Source organism: Sciurus vulgaris (genome assembly GCF_902686455.1).
Source record: "Sciurus vulgaris genome assembly, chromosome: 2".
Taxonomy (NCBI): domain Eukaryota; kingdom Metazoa; phylum Chordata; class Mammalia; order Rodentia; family Sciuridae; genus Sciurus; species Sciurus vulgaris.
In genome coordinates, this window is record NC_136462.1 from 117455730 (window position 1) to 117478074 (window position 22345).

At 37.3% G+C, this 22345-nt stretch overlaps 1 protein-coding gene and 1 pseudogene across 5 annotated transcripts in view; one reads left to right on the forward strand and one right to left on the reverse strand.

Moving 5' to 3' along the window:
* Positions 1 to 368: 368 nt before the first annotated feature.
* The window catches only part of LRRC49 (leucine rich repeat containing 49), a 183542-nt gene continuing 161565 nt past the window's right edge, over positions 369 to 22345 (forward strand). For 2 of the 4 annotated variants that reach the window (XM_079122652.1, XM_079122653.1), the window contains exons 1-6: positions 369 to 1288; positions 1952 to 2008; positions 3963 to 4050; positions 8558 to 8755; positions 9081 to 9183; positions 13086 to 13289. In XM_079122652.1, the coding sequence (XP_078978778.1) occupies positions 1241 to 1288; positions 1952 to 2008; positions 3963 to 4050; positions 8558 to 8755; positions 9081 to 9183; positions 13086 to 13289 (698 nt within the window). In that variant the 5' untranslated portion in view covers positions 369 to 1240. The remainder of the gene's footprint in view (positions 1289 to 1951; positions 2009 to 3962; positions 4051 to 8557; positions 8756 to 9080; positions 9184 to 13085; positions 13290 to 22345) is intronic. The other 2 variants (XM_079122654.1, XM_079122655.1) reach the window with 1 other exon arrangement.
* Positions 4706 to 6969, reverse strand: LOC306653127 (proteasome subunit beta type-6-like; annotated as a pseudogene). The gene has a single exon. The product of its transcript is annotated as a proteasome subunit beta type-6-like (transcript).

The following is a 22345-nucleotide window of genomic DNA, read 5'->3' on the forward strand; positions in this document are numbered from 1 at the left end:
ACCCTACACTCTGAAGGACTGGGCTTGTGTGTATGAGTTTTGTAGGAGGGGCAGGTAAAAATTAACGGAGTCACTTAATTCCAGTTTTAAAGTTAAAAGGGACTTTGGGAATCACCTCTAAAGCCCGCTCCGTATTTTACAAATGAGAACAGAAACCTGTGAGGTGAGGTGCCTTTCCCAAAGTGACACTAAGTGGAAAAGCCCAGCCACAGTCCGGGATCCTTCCACGACTCTGGCTGGGCTCTGAGGACTCCCTTTACCTGTGATGCCGCAACTTCTTCCTGGTGCGCAGGCGAATTCAGGAGGCTGGCTCCTGGCAGCCTCAGGACGCCTACCTGCCTGCAGCACTCCTCCCGCTTTCTCCCCCGGGATAGTGGCAAGGGTACTTGGTGCAAGGTGGGCACGGCGCTGGGAGAAGCGCAGGTTCTTTTGAATAACCGAAGAGACATCGAAACAGGGGAGGCAGATGACGGAGCGGTCCTGGGTTCCAGTCGGCTCGGCAGTCGCGCACTAAGGGGTCCCACGTAGCCGCACGACCGGGTCTCTGGGGAAGCTGAACAATGACTTCCCAGAGTTGGTGGTGTTGCCACAGTGGGCGGTCACGAAGTGGGCCGGCCTGTTGGTCGCTCACAGTGCAGGGTGGCCGGGATCGGCTGCCCTCCGCATTCGAACGCGCTTTTCGCTGGGGTCTCAGCGCGACCGGCCCCTGTCACCTGCAGACTCCGGGTCTGGCTATTTCCTTCACTGCCTCGGGTCAACCGAAATGACGAACTGGGCTCCAAATGCGAGAGGTCTTTGATATCTTCCTCCTTCTCCTCTTCTTTCTCGTTCCTGCAATGCTCCCCCGCGAGCAGGTAGACAGGCAGAAGGATACAAATTTCGCGCGGGCGGTGTTGAGGTGGGCCCTAAAGAGCAACGGACCGGAAGTGGTGGTTGTCATAGCCACCGATGTGCCCGGCCTCTTCCCAAGCTAATCCTCCTCCCAGTACTCCCTCTCTGTTTTTATAAGGCCAAGGGAAACAGAACCAGGAAGTGCTGACGCACCCGACCCCTACAAATACAACCAGAGGCCGAACGACTGTTTTGGCCAGGCGATTTGGGAAGGGACCAGACCGGAAATGGTAGTTTCTATGGTAACCCCTGAGCCGGTTGCCTGGGAGATGACCCCTTGTGGTCTCTCTGAATCTCTGCTGTAGCGTCACCTAGAAGGCAGATCTAACATCCTGAACTGTCTCCTGCCATGATTCCCGGGAAATACCGCTCTGTTTCTGGCCGGACTGCAAACAACGTAGGTTGGGCCTTCCTATTTGGTTTTTCTTCCCATTGGTATTGTCCTTTCTGACTGGCGTCTTTGTCCTAGGTGATGGGCTGTGTTATTAGGACCAGGATCGCTAGGTCTACTCAAGCTATTGTCTGACCGAGGCTTGAGGTTCGTGGGCTGGACCAAGGCACTTGGAGAGTGTTTAATATTGTATGATGGGTATTCAAAGGCTTGTCCTGGATCTGGGATCCCCAGAAGGTGGAGCTGGTCTGCTGTGAAAGACCCAGGTTCATGTAAATTCCCTTTACCAGTTAATTCCTTTTCTTTTTAAATTAATAAAAGAATCTATTATTAGGTATGGCTACCTCCTTCACCTGCCCCATTGATTTATTTATTTAGACCTGACATGGCAACTCTCGAAATCCCAGGATACTAAGTAGAGGGTTAAATTGGTGCCGACATTTTGAAAAAAAAAAAAAAAAAATCAGTGAGACCTTTTAATTCTTAGATGTGATTTTATTGATTTTAGCAAATTCTCAGAAAATTATCATTTACCCAAAACCAACAAAAATGAAGTATTCTATTGTATTCAATTTTTTTTATAATGTCTTTATCCCATTTTGGGGGAAGTATGTGTGTGTATGTCCGTGATTTAAGAGCAAATTTTATGGTTTAATTTTTACATTTCAGGTGAATTGTGGGCTTCATCTGGTTATTCAAACATCATCGCTTCCTGAAAAAAACAAAGTAAGATTTAAGCATATTGGTATTTCAATTGAAGATAGATCATTTTACGTTGTATACCATCAGTATCATGATTTAAAGAGTATTTATTCTTAACTGGAAACTTTAAGTGTATTTGCTTTAGTCTCTAATGTAAAGTTGATTTTTCTGCCTACATAAACCAATTTGCCTTCTTTTAAAACTTAATGTCCATTTCGTTGGTTATATGAGGTAAGTTTTTCGACACTTAAACATTTCTGAAATAAAGATCCTTCTTAAAATTGGTGTCATGTCAGTCTAATTGAGAAAATTGTTCTTTTTTTTAACAGTGGATGAAATAAGGGTATGTCTTACTATAGAATGACATCTTACACTGTTTAAAATGTGGTAATTTGGGAAGGTATAACTACTACACAATCCATTTAAAACAGGAAAGAGAAACTAGGTTAACTGTGGAAATATGTTCGGCTTAAAATTACATAGAATGTTTTCAGATTGTTATGAAAATGAGGTTCTTTTGGGGGGGTGTATACTAGTCCCATTATATCTATGGCATTTCCAGAATTTCTGGCTTTTAATTTTGTTTCTAAAATTTTGAGGTAAGCATGTTTGTCTACCTCTTCTGTCTTACCTCAACACTCAAAAATACTCACCCACCTCCCACACCACTGTATTTCAAGATGCAAATTCATGTTTCCTTCTTTAACCAAACTGGAGACCTTTGGCCATCACAATTCAGTTATTTCCTGTAAGGTTTCTAAATTGATGTCACTGGAAGAACTTTAAAGGGCAGAGTTTACAAATAACAGCATGAGGAGGGTAATGAATGAGGTGAGTCTGAGTAGGGTGGGTGGCATTATTCAAGAAGGCAGCAACTGAACACATTATATATATATGTAAAATGATGAGCACATGGAAAATAGACCTTTTGATTATCTCCAATAAACACTTAGTTTCTTTTCCTTATTATAATTGAACATACTGAAGTCCCTCCAAAGCTTTCCTAATTCTACCTTTATAATGTTTCTAGGAATTTTGTGTTTCATTCAGATCTTTTCCAAACCATCCCTTTCTCTTGTGTCGATATATGTTATGGGAAAATACCATTAACTCGTGTAATTCATTAGGATATAAAGCAAATACTAATATAATGTTTATAGTATGGATGAATGAGAAGCATCACAATTCTTTTACAATACATATTTAAGGTTTTTTTGGTGTCTAATCACAAGAGGTTGTTTTGGTTTTGTTTTTCTCATTCTTCCTACCAGATAATTATTTAAAATCAATTTAGTGAAAACCATTCTGAGGTTTATATATACAACTCTATTATCTTATGATTGGACTTTTAAAGGAATTATAATAATATAAGCAAAGTGATTTTCCCAACATCATTTAAAATGTTTTTATTTTTAGTGTGTGCTTTTTCTTTTTTTTATTGAGCAAACGCTTCTTTTAATCATTGTTTTTGTGGTGACAGTGAAAAGACATTGGAAGTGCCTCAGACTGGAGCTCACTTTCATCTGATCTCATGAAATTGAGTCTAATTTTTGTGTGGTATAATATATATAACAAAGTTTCCAATTTAAACCATTCTGAAGTGTATGACTGAGTGGCATTAAGTAGATTCATAATGTTGTGCAACCATCATCTCTATCTAGTTCCAGAACTTTTTCATCATTCCAGATGGAATCTGATGTACATTAAGCAGTTGTTCCTTATTCCCCTGCTTATCCCGAATCCCTATAAACCACAAATATACTTTCTATTCTTATGGCTTTACCTATTGTGGGTATTTCATATAAATGGAATCATACAGTATGTGGCCCTTTGCATTTGGCTTCTTTCACTCAGCATGATGTTTTCAAGGTTCATCTGTTGTAGCATATTACCAATTTTACGTTATTTTAAAATTATGCCCATTAATTCCTATTAAATTATTCTCCAAACATTTTTTTCCTTAAATAATGTTTTTCAGGTTGAATTCAAGATTAATAGAGAAACATCTTCATTTCCTGGAAGACTCTTACAACATGACCTTGAAAGAAACTACTCAAGTAGGCAAGGTATTGTCAGTTGAGTAGAGATCAGATATAGTTCATTTTCTTTGAATAATATTAATTGTTTAATAATTTTTAATTTCTAGATTGAAATAAACTTGAATTAAAAATGAAATGGTTGGGATGGAGAAATAGATCACTGGTAGAACACTTGCCTAGCATGAGTGAGGCCCTAAGTTCAATCCCAAGTACTGCAAAAGAAAAAAAGAAAAGAGAGAGAAAGAAATGTTTCTTTAGTTACCAAATTGGTTTGTATTTATGTAAATCAGTTGGTTTAATATGTAGCTCAATAGATTATTTTTAATACAGAAAAAAATGTTATTTTAGTTTGAGGGTCAGCTACACTAGAGAATGGAGAATGTCCCAGATATTATAGTAGAACAGAAAAACTGGGTAATTAACACAAATATTAGGAAATAAGGAAACAGCGCAAAATGGAAAGCAAAGAGTAAAAAAGAAAACAATCTTTTTCCTTTACTGTCACATATAATTATGAGCATTTTATATCAAAGGCCTTAGACTTTGGTGTATATCATTTGGGATCTTGTTAAAAATGCAGATTCTTAGTGCTTCCCCTCCATCTTCCCTATTCTGATTTAGCAGGTCTTGGATGGGATTTTGAAATGTGCATTTTAATAATGCCTCGAGTGATTCTGATAGATGTGGTTTTTTAACCACCCTTCAACAAGTACCACTTAATATGATCTGGTTATATTTCTGAAATATATGTTTAAATTAAGGAAAAAAATCCCTTTAGCTTATTTGAGTTATGATTGGATATTAGCTATTTATGATATGCCATTGTTAAACAATTCAAAATTCTTACATACAGTGCTTCCTCTATCTCTCGGAGTTTGTATGAGAGAGTTGATCAGTAGAGACCCCTAGATTGTCCATCTCATTATTCAACATGAGGCAATTTTGAATATTGATTAGTTTTCTCTTTTTGCTTTGAAACTCCTGTGCCTTCCTTTGGGGCTCATCTAATCTGGCCTGTCTTTTCTCTTACATATGTCCTATGTTCTTATCTTTGCCAATTATTGAACTGGCACCAACCTAATTACAGTTCTGTAATTCTGGAAGCATCTTTCTTGCCATCTTTGATTTAGTTCAGTTTATATTTATAGAGTATGTACTGTGTATCTGGCACTGTTTTAGGCATAAAGATATGTATGTCAACCTGGAATTTCTCAATTAGGGTTTTTTATACTTGCGTTGTGAATTTCCTTCACATTTTTAATAAGTGTATCTTAATTATTTTTCTGTAAATCATGAACCAAACTTAAATACTCTCCCCACGTTTTTCTTGAGTTAGAGTAGGGAGTTGGTATTCAGATTTGTGGACAACTAGCTTCATAAATTTATGTAGTGATAAAGAATCACCATATATTTGCTAAGGAGAAAATAAAGTGGATGTATCAATTTTTGTGAACCCAAGAAATGAATAGTTTTATATGTAAGTAATGATCTATGCAGTACAAATTAGAATTACTATAAAGAAATATAAACCTATTTAATTTTTCCTTGAAATACTTTATTCAAAATCACTAAATTAAGAGTTAAGAATGTTAAAATATATGTGTGGAGGGAAGAGACACTGCTTGACTCTTAAGATCATGATAAATCACTAGGAAATCTAGAGTCAGGATTTTGGTTACTAAAACAATCTGAAAGATAAGGCTGAGTGGATATACATATATGGCAATATACTATACTATCTACCCAGCCACCCATCTGTTTACCACCCACTTGTGTGTCCATCTACCCATGTATGTAGAGTACAGCACAGTGAATATTCTTACCAGTTGTGGACCATTATGCCTTTTAACACATATGAGATACTACTTATGAAGGAATTAATTCAGCATCTTTGTATTAAGATACAAGAATTCTGATTTTCTTTTTAAAAGAAATAACACACACACAATTGATTTCCAGTTAATTTTTTCTTTGACAAACTGTATATTAAATTTTGTATCAGTACGGAGTAAACCTTTTTACATCCTAGAATTCCAAATTCAGGGAGGTGGTGAAGTGATAGTGGTGAATTTGGGTATCTGTTCTCCAAAAATTACCTGCCTATTCTACCCCCAATTCTTCAATGGCTGCTAGACAGATCATCCCTCCACTGGAGACATCCCATTCCATAGCCAAAGCAAGAGCATTGGCAATGAACTGCAGACACTCTTCCTTGGTCATGTCATCATGGTAGGTAGCATCAACATAGCCATAGATATATGAACTCCCTGAGCCTCCAGTGGTAAAGGACTACCTTCCCATCATACTGCTCATGGGAACTAAGTACACTTGTTCTCTTTCTTGAGGATCCCAGCCTGCAATAATTATTCCTGTCATCAGATCTTCCCGGTACTGGTAACACATTCCTTAAAGAGGCTGACTGCTGTGTGCACCAATGGAGGCTCATTCAGTTCAGTGCTGATAAGGGACAGCATCTGCCACAGTCTGGGTGTCAGCTGCAGAACCTGAACAGCAGCAGAAAATATGGTCATGAATAGGAGTCAGCTTGTCAGTTGCTAGACTGGCAATATAGGAAGCAGTGGTTGTTCTAGATTCTGCCCCCAGAACCATGCCCCTGTCAAATTGAACAGTTAGTTGTCCCTTCCGAGACTTCCGGGTTCTCCACGTCTAAGTGTAATGGCCTCTAGCCCCCAGGGTGGTGCAGGTCCCTCTCCTCTAGCAGCAACTAAGGTGGCCTCCATTTTCCTCCTCCTGTCCCAATGAAGTTTTAGTAAACTGGAAAAACAATTTATCTACTGATTATAATTTATCTACTGAATTTAGATTCTCTCAAGAATATAAGGGATGTAAAATGAGGTTCATCTCTTAAGGCACTAAAAAATTTAATTGGGAAGTCAAGGACTCTGTATTTTGTAAGTTAAATAGTAATATAAGAATTAAGCAATAATAGAGGAAACATTTCAATTAAAATTTTACCACATAGTGATGTGGCATAGTGATGTGGTTATACCCATATCCATATAAGAAAAAGTTTTAACTGAAGATTTCTCTGGTCCTCAGTCATTTAGAAGATTTTGTGTGTGGATTTTAAGGCCTTTCTACTGATTCAATTTTGTTTCTTAATAGTATTGTAAGGTGTATATCACACTGATAGAAAGCTCATCACACTGATAGTGTTTATGAAGTTTGCATATGATAGTAGCTATAAAGAATGAGGATAAAATTCTTTTATTCACTGAGTGTAAATGAAATTTATTATTTGATTTTTTGCCTCTGTATTCTAAGTCTTATAAAGTTTTAGGCTACCTCTTAAGTTCATGTTTGGCTTAAAGGCTTAAAAAATAATTCCAAAAACCTAGCTCTAATGTTAACAAGAGTAATTGAGGTTGTCTGTTGTCTTGAGTTTTTCCTTTATCATCTTTAGCTGACTGGTTATCTTTAACCAATTAATCTTATACTGCAGTTTTTTGTTTGTTTTTAGCCATCTGATTTTTTATTCCAAATCACTTTACTGAATCATGTTTGGTTAGGTATTGTACCAGAAGGTGGTCATGTCATAAGATCAGATTATTGGTAAACATGTTATCAATTCTGAATGCTTATACTCTAGAACATCATTATTAATCATCTTGATATTTCATGTTGTTCAGAAAAGCAAAATGTGAGTGCTGATTATCTTGTTCGAGAAGATGGGTGTGAGATGTTTTGGTTTATGTCTTGCAAATCTGAAGAAGTTAGCAAATATCATTGCTTTACAGCTTTTCAGTATGATCTGCGTGGAACTTGATTTTAAGTTATTATCATAGTGTCTGATGGCCCCCCTATGACTATGCTTAGCTTCCTAGATTTGGTTTTCCTCTTTTGACCTTATTGGTTAGTTTGAGAAGCAGTATTCTGTGATCACCTCAAGTTTTATTTTACTGTTTATTGCTCCCTTTAAGCACTTCCACATCAATTGCTGCTTTCAGTAGATTTTTTTCTTTATAGAGGAAAATATGGTCAATTTCCTCAAGTAGCCACACCTTTGACCCATCACTCAAATCTTACCTCATTTTGTGGAACTTTTCATCATTTCTTCTTAACCATTCTACATTCTTTTAGTTCTTTGAGTAATAATATCCACCTTGCTTCAAACCCATCTGTAACACTCTTCATTTAGTGAGAAACCCTTATGTGCAAATGTATTATTATTTTTATTCTTCATTTTGTGGGTTCATTTATTAATTTATTAATTTCATATGCATTTGTCTACTAGATTAAAAGCTGCTTAATGTCAGGGACATAATTGATCAAGAACCCATAAACCTTACAGGAATGTCATATCCCCTGTGGACCTGAATTATAAGTGCACTAGATTTATTGATATCCATTTTGGTATCTTTGCAATAATCTCTACTAATATTAGCTGAACACACAAAGAAAAATTGATGGGATGTGAGGTTTACATCTGCTATCAAAGACTACTTTCTGTGTATTTTATATAGCAAAGTCATGTGTTATGTAGCTTTGTGATAAACTTTTTGGTATTTTGAAGGAGATGGAAGAGTAATAAGTCCTTCGCCTCGTAATAAATCATCATGCATCTCATCCACAACAAACGTGACAGAACTCTGTGGGCTGGAAATGAAAACTGCCACAAGCTCCTTATCAGCATTTGGAGATTCTTCCATTCAGACACCTTCAAAGTCCAGAATCCGGCAGGGATGTCATAGTGCTGGCCCAAATGTATCTGGTAATGAGGGACTATCATCTCAGTTATTAGAGAATTAAAATTTAGTACCAGGGGTCAGAATTATAAAGGTATAAAGATAGCACTAGAGCAGTTCTATATTATCAACCAATCTGTAAGGCAAGGGAAAAATTATTTGGCTTACACAGAAATGTAGTTTAGGTTTGAGGAGGAAAGAAACAAACTCAAATTTAGTAATTTCAAATATGGAAAGCTATGGAAACTTCCTAGAAAAGATGTTTATAGGTGCCAAAATTCTCCAAATATAAGGTGGCTTTAGTTCCAAGATTTTGTGATAATCAAGTAATTTGTATATCATTTTCAATAGGTGATCATATTAATTTGGTGAGCTCATCAATGCCATCATTTCCTATTCTCCACCGTTCTTCTGAAGAGAAAATTCTTTACTCAGACAGGTTGACCCTAGAAAGGTGAGGACAATTTTATTTATTTATTTATTTATTCATTCATTCATTCGTTCTAGATAATACATAGACATGGTACAGGATTTGAAAGATGTGAAGATCTTCTTCCTTTATATTCCTTAGCTGTCCCATTCTCCTATCTAAATATAATCATTTTTTCAATGACTGTTTTTATCTTGCCAGAGGTATGGTGAGGAATTTTATATCTATATATAAAAGGATTTGATTATACTCCAAAAGAGTACTATAGTGATTCCAAAATACAGTTATGTTAGTCAGTTTTACATTACTATATCAAAATGCCTGAGATAATCCACCTAAAAAGAGGAAAGATTTATTTTGGTTCATAGTTTTGAAAGTTTCATTCCATGGTGAGTTGATCCCATTGGGTTTAGGCCTGTGATGAGACAGTACATCATGGAAGGTATGCATGGTGGAGCAAGCTACTCACTTCATGGAGTGTGAAAAGAAAAAGAGAGAAACAGGAAAAGATCAGCATCTCAATATCCCCTTCAGAGCATACCCTTGAGAACCCAGGACCTCCCACTAGGTTCCATCTTCTACAGGTTCCACCACTTCCCAATAGTACCACAGGATGGGGACCAGGACCACACCATTAACACTCGGGCCTTTGACACCTATTCAAACCATAGCAATGACATTGATGAAAATAGCTTTTAGAATAGAAAAAAAGTTTACAACATAGTCCTCATGTGGGCTTATTGGGCCCAATATCCTCTCACTCTGCTGCATTCACACCCACCTCCTTGTTCCTTGAATCCACCAAGCATTCTTATACCTGAGGGCTTCAATACTTGCTGCTCCCTCCCTGGAAGGATCTTTCTGTTTATAGCTATAGGCTCACTCCCTTACCTCCTTCAGGTCTTTACTTAGATGTCATCAGTTCAGGGATGACTTCTCTGGCCATCTTCTCCAAAAGTACAGCTCCTTTCACCCTGACATACCACAGCCCTCTTCTTTGCTTTTTCTCCTTAATACTTGCTATCCTATAACACATTAAATATTTACTTATGTTTATTGTCTATCTCCTCCTAGTAGGATGTAAGCTCTACAAGCATAGGGATTTTTATTCAGTTCTGTATCCCTAGTACCTAGAACAAAGCCTGATACAAAATAGGTTCTTGAAAAATATTAATAAATGAATAAATATATTTAGGACTTATATCCATCTTTATAGCTAAGAAGTTATCGATATTACAATGGTGGATAAGATCCCAACTCCTACCTGAGTGGAATAACCAACAGAGAAAACATCTCTGTTAATTATACCTTCAGCTTAGCAGTACACACATGACAACAAATTGTAATGGACTGCCTGTTTGTTGTCAGGGGAAAAAGCTCTCTGGAGGGTCCAAGAGTATCTATTGTTTGTAAGCAAAGTTACATTTGAGGGAAGTGTCTCTTAAGGCATCTTTGTAAGATTAATGGATTTTTTGGGGGTGGGTACCAGGGTTTGAATTTAGGGGCATTCAACCCCTGAGCCACATCCCCAGCCATAGAGACAGGGTCTCACTGATTTGCTTAGCGTCTTGCTTTTGCTAAGGCTAGCTTTGAACCCACAATCCTCCTGCCTCAGCCTCCCAAGCCACTGGGATTATAGACATGTGCCACCAGATTAATGGATTTTGAGATCCTAATCCTGCCTAATGTTTATAACTTTCAGAGTATCATTTTAATGTTTTAAGGGATTTTATGATAATTTTCCTCTTAGTCTTTAAAAGCCTACTCAAGAATTGTACCTCAGTAGGTACTAGTATTTGTAAGACTGTGACATAACAAGTTAAGTGCTTCTGTTGTAACTGGGATGATTTAGGAAATTGTGAAGATGAATCTTTGGCAGCATGGCCTCTGGGATGGAGAAGAAGACTTTGATGAGGTGGAGATTTGCTTATCAAGAAAGTCAGCATCCAGGAAACTCACTGCTTCAAAGACTGATTGTGAACTGGTGGCATCACAAAGATGTCATAAATTTTGGCATAGTTTGGCCAAATCTAGAATGGGCAGTCATGAAAGCTGGGCCAGCAACAAGGAACTAACTCAGGAATCATTATTTGAGAACCAGTGGTTAACAGCAGTGATCTCTGCCATGCTGCATGGCTTCTTAACCAGTAGACTAAGGGGTCAAGAGTAGAATCTAATCCTGAGAAGAAATCTTGGAAGAGCTAGGCCCTGGCTATTCTGGGAGTTAGGGTAGGTCTGGAGTACCAGGAAGACAGCCTAGGAACTGTAAGAAGAAAACAGAAGGAAAAGCATAATTTCATATATGTGCATTACCAGTATGTGTAATGTACCAGTACATGACATGTGCATTAATGGGGTAGGAGATGTAGCAGCCTGTAGGTTTTATGAGCATAAGCTCCCTTGGAGGGTACTGGGCCATTGCTTATTGTGTATCTTTGCTTGCTTCTTTTGGTGGAGTGACAGGGTTACAGGGTGAGCTTTGGAGTTGGAACTCTGCCATTGTATTTGAAACCCAAGCAAGTGATTTTATTGCAAGCTTTGGCAGTTTGTGTAAGGGGAGGGTAGGAGGTTATTACTTTTCCTGTCTCAGCAATATCTGACTCAATAATTGGTTGAAATAGAAGTTGGGGGGTATAAGTACATTTGAGAAATAAAGATTAAAAAAGGAAAAAGGAAATAATTTAAGTTTTACTAAGTTGGTACACAAAGGTATAAATTTTAAACTAGAATACTTATGATTTATTAATTTATAATTCATATACCAGAAGTATCAACTTGGAAGAATAATTTAATGCATTATATAAAATTTAAATATTATCTACACATTCAAAGGATTAAACTATCACCTAGTATTTTTCACTTTTCTTCTATTTTAAACTAATTTATTTAGAGCCTATTTTTTAAAAATATTTCTTTTTCATTCATTAACAGTCACTTATTTTTTCTGCTTATCAATTGTTTTCATTATGAGAATGATTCTCTTCACTTACATTTTTCATTTATGCTTGTAGCACTCTGATTTATCTTCTTTAAAGCTTATGTTAACTTGATTTTTAATAAATGAAAATATTTCTAATAAGCCTCCCCACTAGAATTGTTCACATACAAAGCTGTATTTTCCTTGGAGTCTCCTGTGAACCTCTCAGAATAGAATCATCAGTACCCCTTATCTGCCAATATTATTTTATTGGTAAAATTCTTCAAGGAACTGTACTTATATATGTCACATGTGATATGTTATAACTTTTTACATTCAAGAGGCTTACTGTTTTAAAGACAACTGAATACATATTATTAAAGTTTTTCCTACCCTGTAGCACTCTAAATGTTCTGCAAAATTTAGAGTTAATGTTAAACATGTAAAGTTTACATTTAAATTTCTGAGGAAATGTGCAGTAAGGACTACGTTACTAGTAAGCATTTTCAGGATAATTTTTTTTCCATCAAAGTGAAAAATAGATGGCTGAATTTCTTGCTATTGTGAAAATTTTGTCCAACTCACGAGCCTTATGAATCCAAGAGACCCTTTTATGTGGTTTTTGTTCTGATGACTTAGTGGATTAATACCAAAGGCATTTCTGTGGTAACATGCCATGGTTTGTTCTTCCATCTAAACCTCTATCACAGAAGATAATTACATTTGAAAGTTTTCTGATGTTAAGTCAATCTTGTGAAATATTTGACATTGGGTTTTTTAAATATGATGAAAGCTTAGACTTAATTTTAATAATTACCCTTGACAATGTTTATTAGCTTTTCTGTACATGATTTTACAGTAAATGTAGAACGTATACTATGTGGGAGCTGGAAATTGTCCAACTTACCTTTTTCTTCTCATACTATGGGAATGCAAAGATACTAATAATATTTGACAGGAGACTGGCTGCAAAATCAAGATCTTACTAAATTTAAAAATTTCTTTCTAGGCAAAAGCTAACTGTATGCCCTATCATCGATGGAGAAGAACATCTTCGTTTGTTGAACTTTCAGCACAATTTTATAACTCGGATCCAAAATATTTCAAATCTACAGAGGTTAATATTTTTGGATTTATATGATAACCAGATTGAAGAAATTAGTGGGCTTTCTACTCTAAGATCCCTTCGTGTTCTTCTCTTGGGGAAAAACAGGTATTCTTAATAGAGCTGTTTTTATTTGTAACATAATGTTAAGTATAGGACTAATGTTGAATCCTGTGGTATTTAGATGACAGCTCAGAATTGAATAAGATCTTAGAAAGTTTTAGACTAAACTTTTGAAAGATTTTGTGAATGGATTGTGGTTTGGTGGTAGAATGCTTGCCTACCAGGCATGAAGCCTGGGTTCCAGAACTACCAAAAAAAAAAAAAGGATTAAAGATTAAATTATAATTTATTTTATGAGATTCAGTTTGAAAATGTGTCACATAACAAACATTTATTTTATTTTATTTTATTATTATTATTTTAATATTATTAAATATTATTTTATTTCCATTGATTTCCAGTATCATATCTATCTTATATAGAAGTAGAGAAGACTTTGGCCTTAAATTTATGCTTTCTTAGGACATGTTTTAAACATGTGTATTCACTCTAGCCTTCTGTGTCACATTTGCCATACTTCTTAAGTGTTTGAGTTTAGACACTCACTACTTTGTGATTGTCAAATCAGTGATGGACTTTTTTCAGATGGGTATTTCAGTATGAATTAATTAATGTTATAGTTTGTGTTCTTTCCATTCCTTTTATACAGCTGTATTACGTAGTACAGCTATATAATTCCTAATTCATTTCCTTGAGATTTATTCATGACTTTTCTCTTGATTCTGCTTTACTAAATAGCTTTTCCCCCTTTTTATTGGATTTTAGGTTATTTATAACATTGAGAATCATCTTGACATAATTATAAAGGCATACAAAATATTTGCTGTAATTCAGTCCCTAGTATTTCTCTTTTCCTTCCCCTCCTTCACTCCCCATTTCCTACCCTCTACTGATATTTCTGCTATTTACTTTTAGTTTTGTTTTGTTTTTGTTTTTAGTTAGTGTCTTGTGGATATACATGATGATGAGATTCACTGTGGTGTATTCATATATGTACTTAGGAAAGTTAGGTTAAATTCATTCCACTGTTCTTCCCTTCTCCCATCCTTTTTCCCTCCCACTCAATTCCCTTCATCTAGTTTACTGATCTTTCTTCTGTTTTGATGGAACATCCCCTTTTTCCCCCCCTTATTTTTGTTTAGCTTATGCATATCAGAGAAAACATTCAACCTTTGACTTTCTGAGTCTGGCTTATTTCACTTAATATAATAAATACCTACAAAGAAGGGCTGTTTAATAAAGTTCAAAAATGAGTAATATCTTTTGTTTGCCCATTGCAAGGTTTACAACTGATAACAAGGATGATTTACAAGAGAAAAGCATAACACTTTACTTAATGTAAGTTCTGTGTGACACAGTAGTCCTCAGAAATGAAGACCCAAAGAAACAGGGAAAAGTATTTATTTTTATGCTTAGGTTTGATGATAAGTGGACACTCATGTGCAAGTGTGACTGAGTATGATACCATGGTGTTAAACTGGGGGGAACTTAGTAAGACCTTTTGTTCAGATTCTTCTTGATGTTTGTGTTTTCATTCCTTTCTTCTGGTTATAGGGCAGGACCCATCTGGATTGAGGGTCTTATTACATCCTTTCAGGGGAGGTAGGTCAGATAATTCTTTTTGTGACCTTAGAGTAGAAAGGTGAGAGAATATCAGAGAGTGACCTTCCCACTTCTCCAGGTTTCTGTTTCCTTTGTTTTGAATTATTCAGTATACCAAAGTGCCATGTTTGTGTTCTTAGCCTGGCACTCTTTATTTTCAGTGCCCAAGGATAATATAAAATACTTTTTCCAAGATCATGTTCCAGAGTTTTAAGATCTCATTTGTCCTTTGTGGTTTATCACCCACAATGAGTTCAAGCATTAAATTAAGCACTATGTAGTTGGAGAAAATCTGGAGGAATTATAGAATCATAGAATATTAGAGCTTGAAATGACCCTCAGAGATCAGCTCTCTCATTTTGCAGATGTAGAAATGGAGAGATCAAGTGATTTTGGTAAAGGCAGATGTGTACAAACTGTAGGCGGAGAAGTGTGCCACCATAGCACATCACTGGGAAACGTGAGGAGAGCAGTTAGCTTGTCAGGTATTTATGACTTCCCCTGTTAGGTGCTCTTGTTATGTCTCCCCAACACTTCTTTACTACTTTCTAATTCTTGGAGTTATTGAGTTCTTTGTCTAGCTTTGTCTAGCTTTATTGATGCTTTAGTACCATTGCCTTTATGTCCTTGATTTAGTCTTTGGGTCAAGTTATTTTCTAAAGATATTTTTAATCTTCTTTTCTGGTTTTAAGCAGTATCTAAGAGCTAGTCCTGGTTCCAACAATTTAAAATCATACCTCTATCTTTTTTTTTCCTAATTCTACTATTATGCTTCTCTGACTTCTCAGAAATAACTTGTTTGTTTTGATAACTTGTGCCTAGAAGATAACAATCTATTTGTCCTTATTCAGGGTCCCTTTGATCTTCTTTTTTTTATTTTTAATTTTTTAATTTTTTTAATTTTTAATTTTAATTAAAAATCATAAATTTACATAGGGCAATGTTGTTTGATTCATTTTGTTATTTTTTTCCCTTCCCCCCTCCCCTCCCATCCTTTTTCCCTCTATACATTCCTTCCTTCCTCGTTCTTACCACCCTCCTTATCCCTAACCCTAAACCTAACCCTAAACCTAACACTAACCCCTCCTACCCCCCACCCCCGTATGTCCTCATCAGCGAGATCATTCGTCCTTTAGTTTTTTAAGATTGGCTTATCTCACTTAGCATGATACCCTCCAATTTCATCCATTTGCCTGCGAATGCCATAATTTTGTCATTCCTCATGGCGGAGTAATATTCCATTGTATATATATGCCACAGTTTCTTTATCCATTCATTAATTGAAGGGCATCTGGGTTGGTTCCACAATCTGGCTATAGTGAATTGAGCAGCTATGAACATTGATGTGGCTGTATCTCTGTAGTATGCTGATTTTAAGTCCTTTGGGTATAGGCCAAGGAGTAGGATAGCTGGCTCAAAGGGTGGTTCCATTCCAAGCTTTCTGAGGAATCTTCATACTGCTTTCCAGAGTGGCTGCACTAGTTTGCAACCCCACCAGCAATGTATGAGTGTACCTTTTTCCCCACATCCTCGCCAACACCTATTGTTGCTTATGTTCTTGATAATCGCCATTCTAATTGGGGTGAGATGAAATCTTAGGGTAGTTTTGATTTGCATTTCTCTTATTACTAGAGATGTTGAACATTTTTTCATATATCTGTTGATTGCTTGTACATCTTCTTCTGTGAAGTGTCTGTTCATTTCCTTAGCCCATTTGTTGATTGGATTATTTGTATTCTTGGTATAGAGTTTTTTGAGTTCTTTATAGATTCGGGATATTAGCGCTCTATCTGAAGTATGATTGGCAAAGATATTCTCCCACTCTGTAGGCTCTCTCTTCACATTACTGATAGTTTCCTTTGCTGAGAGAAAGCTTTTTAGATTGAATCTATCCCAGTTGTTGATTCTTGCTTTTATTTTTTGGGCTATGGGAGTCCTGTTAAGGAAGTCTGATCCTAAGCCAACAAGTTGAAGGTTTGGGCCTACTTTTACTTCTATAAGATGCAGGGTCTCTGGTCTGATTCCGAGGTCCTTGATCCATTGTGAGTTGAGTTTTGTGCAGGGTGAGAGATAAGGGTTTAATTTCATTCTGTTGCATATGGTTTTCCAGTTTTCCCAGCACCATTTGTTGAAGAGGCTATTTTTGGCCCCTTTGTCTAGTATGAGAAAATTGTATTTATTTGGGTTTGTGTCCGTGTCCTCTATTCTGGGTTTTTTTTTTTTTTTTCTTCTCATTTGATCGGTCTGGGATTCGAACCACTGTCCTTCCGGATGCTAGGCGAACGCTCTCCAAAGGAGGCTATTTCGTCAGCTCCCCGTGTCCTCTATTCTGTACCACTGATCTACCTGTCTATTTTGGTACCAATACCATGCTGTTTTTGTTACTATTGCTTTGTAATAGAGTTGAAAATCTGGTATTGCGATACCACCTGCTTCGCTCTTTCTACTGAGGATTGCTTTAGCTATTCTGGGTTTCTTATTCTTCCAGATGAATTTCATAATTGCTTGCTCTATTTCTGTAAGGTACATCATTGGGATTTTAATTGGAATTGCATTGAATCTGTATAGCACTTTTGGTAGTATGGCCATTTTGACAATATTAATTCTTCCTATCCATGAACATGGGAGATCTTTCCATCTTCTAAGGTTTTCTTTAATTTCTTTCTTTAGTGTTCTGTAGTTCTCATTGTAGAGGTCTTTCACCTCTTTTGTGAGATTGATTCCCAAGTATTTTATTTTTTCGATGCTATTGTGAATTGGGTAGTTTTCCTTATTTCTCTTTCTGAAGATTCATCACTTATGTATAAAAATGCTTTGGATTTATGAGCATTGATCTTGTAACCTGCTACTTTACTGAATTCACTTATGAGTTCTAAGAGTTTTCTGATGGAATTTCCAGGTTCCTCTAAATATATAATCATGTCATCAGCGAACAGGGATAGTTTGAGTTCCTCTTTTCCAATTCGTATCCCTTTAATTTCTTTGGTTTGTCTAATTGCTCTGGCTAGAGTCTCAAGAACAATGTTGAATAGAAGTGGTGAAAGAGGGCATCCCTGCCTTGTTCCAGTTTTTAGGGGGAATGCTTTCAGTTTTTCACCATTTAGAATATTGGCCATGGGCTTAGCATAGATGGCCTTTACAATGTTGAGGAATGATCCCACTACCCCAATTTTTTCTAGTGTTTTGAGCATGAAGGGATGCTGTATTTTATCGAATGCTTTTTCTGCATCTATTGAAATAATCATATGATTCTTAACTTTTAGTCTGTTGATATGGTGAATGACATTTATTGATTTCCGGATGTTGAACCAACCTTACATCCCTGGGATAAAACCCACTTGATCGTGGTGCACTATCTTTTTAATATATTTTTGTATGCGATTTGCTAAAATTTTGTTGAGAATTTTTGCGTTGATGTTCATTAGGGATATTGGTCTGAAATTTTCTTTCCTCGATGTATCTCTGTCTGGTTTAGGTATCAGGGTGATATTGGCTTCATAGAATGAGTTTGGGAGGGTTCCCTCCTCTTCTATTTTATGGAATACTTTGAGAAGTATTGGAATGAGCTCTTCTTTAAAGGTTTTCTAGAACTCGGCTGAGAACCCATCTGTCCCCGGACTTTTCTTTGTTGGTAGGCTGTTGATGACCTCTTCTATTTCATTGCTTGAAATTGATTTATTTAAGTTGTGTATGTCTTCCTCGTTCAGTTTAGGTAATTCATATGTCTCTAGAAACTTGTTGATGTCTTCGAGGTTTTCTGTTTTGTTGGGGTATAGATTTTCAAAATAGCTTCTAATTATGTTTTGTATTTCACTCGTGTCTGTTGTGATGTTTCCTTGTTCATTCCGAATTTTAGTAATTTGAGTTTTCTCCCTTTTTCTCTTTGTTAGCATGGCTAAGGGTTTATCAATTTTGTTTATTTTTTCAAAGAACCAACTATTTATTTTGTTAATTTTTCCGATTGTTTCTTTTGTTTCAATTTTGTTGATTTCAGCTCTGATTTTAACTATTTCCTGTCTTCTACTACTTTTGGTGTTGGTCTACTCTTCTTTTTCTAGGGCTTTGAGCTGTAGTGTTAAGTTGTTTATTTGTTGATTTCTACTTCTTTTGTTGAATGCGCCCCATGAAATAAATCTTCCTCTCAGTACTGCTTTCATAGTGTCCCAGAGATTTTGATATGATGTGTCTTTGTTCTCATTTACTTCTAAGAATTTTTTAATTTCCCTCCTGATGTCTTCTGTTATCCATTCATTGTATAATAGTGTATTATTTAATCTCCAAGTATTGGAGAGGTTTCTGTTTTTTATTCTGTCATTTATTTCTAATTTCAGTCCATTATGATCTGATAGAGTACAAGGTAGTATCTCTATCTTCTTGTATTTGCTAACAGTAGCTTTGTGGCATAAAACATGGTCTATTTTAGAGAAGGATCCATGTGCTGCTGAGAAGAAAGGGTATTCGTTCTTTGTTGGATGGTATATTCTATATAAGTCCGTTAAGTCTAAATTATTGATTGTGTTATTGAGATCTATGGTTTCTTTATTCAATTTTTGTTTGGACGATCTATCCAGTGGTGAGAGAGGTGTGTTAAAATCACCTAGTATTATTGTGTTGTGGTCTATTTGATTTCTGGAATTGAGAAGGATTTGTTTGACGTACATGGATGAGCCGATGTTCGGGGCATAGATATTTATGATTGTTATGTCTTGCTGATTTATGCTTCCCTTAAGCAGTATGTAATGTCCTTCTTTATCCCTTCTGACTAGTTTTGGCTTGAAGTCCACATTATCTGAAATGAGGATGGATACTCCAGCTTTTTTGCTGTGTCCGTGTGCATGGTATGTTTTTTCCCATCCTTTCACCTTTAGTCTATGGGTATCTCTTTCTATGAGATGGGTCTCTTGCAGGCAGCATATTATTGGATTTTTCTCTTTAATCCATTCTGCCAGTCTATGTCTTTTGATTGATGAGTTCAGGCCATTAACATTCACAGTTATTATTGTGATATGATTTGTATTCCTAGTCATTGGACTCATTTTTGTTTTTTGACATGATTTTGTTTCTCCTTTATTTGGCTATTCCTTTAGGCTAGTTCCTCCCGTTGCTGATTTACATCGTTGTTTTTCATCTCTTCCTCATGGAATATTTTGCTGAGAATGTTCTGTAATGCCAGCTTTCTTTTAGTAAATTCCTTTAGCTTTTGTTTATCGTGGAAGGATTTTATCTCATCGTCAAATCTGAAAGTAAGTTTTGCTGGGTATAAAATTCTTGGTTGGCATCCATTTTCTTTCAGGGCTTGGTAAATGTTGTTCCAGGCCCTTCTAGCTTTTAGGGTCTGGACTAAAAAATCTGCTGATATTCTTATTGGTTTCCCCCTGAATGTAATCTGATTCTTTTCTCTCGCGGCCTTTAAAATTCTGTCTTTATTTTGAACGTTAGGTATTTTCATAATAATGTGCCTTGATGTAGGTCTGTTGTAATTTTGTATATTTGGAGTCCTATAAGCCTCCTGTACTTGGTTTTCCATTTCATTCTTCAGATTTGGGAAATTTTCTGATATTATTTCATTGAATAGATTGTTCATTCCTTTGGTTTGTTTCTCTAAGCCTTCCTCAATCCCAATTTTCTTAAATTTGGCCTCTTCATGATATCCCATAATTCTTGTAGATTCTGTTCATGATTTCTTACCATCTTCTCTGTTTGGTCAACCTTGTTTTCAAGATTAAATATTTTTTCTTCAATATCTGAAGTTCAGTCTTCCATGTGATCTATCCTATTGTTTATGCTTTCTATGGCGTTTTTAACTTGGTTTATTGTTTCCTTCATTTCAAGGATTTCCGTTTGTTTTTTTTTCAGTATCTCTAACTCTTTATTGAAATGCTCTTTTGCTTCTGTTTTTTGCTCTTTTAACTGTTGATTAGTGCATTCATTTGATGCCTGCATTTGTTCTTTCATCTCCTCGTTTGCTTCCCTGATTGTTTTAATTATGTACATTCTGAACTCCCTTTCGGACATTTCTTCTGCTGTGCTCTCATTGGGTTTTATTGATACAGTATCTAGGTTTGTTTCAGACATTTTCTTCCCTTGTTTTCTCATATTGGTCAGATGTCAATGGGACTCTGTGATTGTAGATTTCCTCTATTGGCTTATAGTGACCCTGTAGATTTCCAGTGTATCACCTACCAGTCTTCAGTAGCCAGAAATCTTGGATTAATTTGATAATGCAGTGCTTCCGAAGAACGCTGCCCCTAGCCCACTACTGGTTCCAGGGAGAGAGACCTGGAGAGGTCTCTTGTTGTACAGCCCTGGTTCCAGAGGCTGGTTGTAGGTCAGAGGTCTCCACTGGCTTGGGGACTTGTGGCTGGCTCTGTGTAGACAGGCTCTCACTGGGTGATTTGCCCCGAGAAGCTAGCCTAGAGAGGCGCTTCCCACTGGAGGGGGGCTGGGCTTCTTGGGGAAGTCCCTGGCGCCCTGTGCTGGTCACTGAAGCAACCTGCGGGCGGGCTGGAGCTGGCAGTGGGGCGGGCTGGAGCTGGCCGGGGCGGGCCGGAGCTGGCCCCGCTGCTTCTGTGCAGAAGGGCTCTCACTGGGGGGCCTGTTCCAAGAGGCTGGAGGATCTGTCCCTGTGGGCGGAGCCCACCGCCAGACTGCACCGAGCTGCCTGGGGGAGACGCTATCTGCCCTGTCCCACTCTAATAAGCCACTCGAATCCGGGCCTGCCGCCCACCTGAGCTTCGCTGGGTGGGGGAGACTCACCCCGTGGTTCTGTTTTAGTCCGAGACTCTCAATGCCTCCCCTTCTTGAATCCTGGGTTCTGGGGCGACTGGAGATGCAGTCACCCTCTAGTCCGCCATCTTGGATCGCCCCGTGGAAAAAGCCTGCAACTGGAGGGGGACAATGTTGCCTGGAGAGGTCTCTGGCTGCCCAGCCCTGGTCCCAGAAGCCGCTTGTGTATCGGATGTCTCCGCTGGCTTGGGGACCCGTGGTTGGCTCTGCGTCAGGAGGCTCTCACTGAGTGGTCTGCCCTGGGAAGCTAGCCTAGAGAGTCGCTCCCCGCCGGAGGGGGCTGGGCTGCTTGGGGGAGTCCCTGGCGCCCTGTGCTGGTCACTCTGATCTTCTAATTATAAGGGACTTAGTGATCTTTTACTATATTCTTATCTCAGTGAAATAAAAGCAACCCAATACAAACTCTTCTTTCTAATTTTCCATCTTCCTTCATTGTTATTGTTTGTTTATTTGTTTTCTTTTGGTCATCTTTTGCTTTATTTTTTCATGTAAGGTGGGTAAATAGTACTTCTAAACAGTAGTAAACAGTTCTAAACTATCAGTGTTCTTAACTCAGAAAAAAAATGAGTCAAGATAACTTCCCACATCCTCACAAATTGCTTGTTGCCCGCTGACTGTCACAATAAGGGGCCTGTGAACAATAAGGATGTAGATCTGCTCTGAGGCTGTACTGTAGAGAGTATTAGGAAACCTGGCTGAGAATTGTGGTGAAA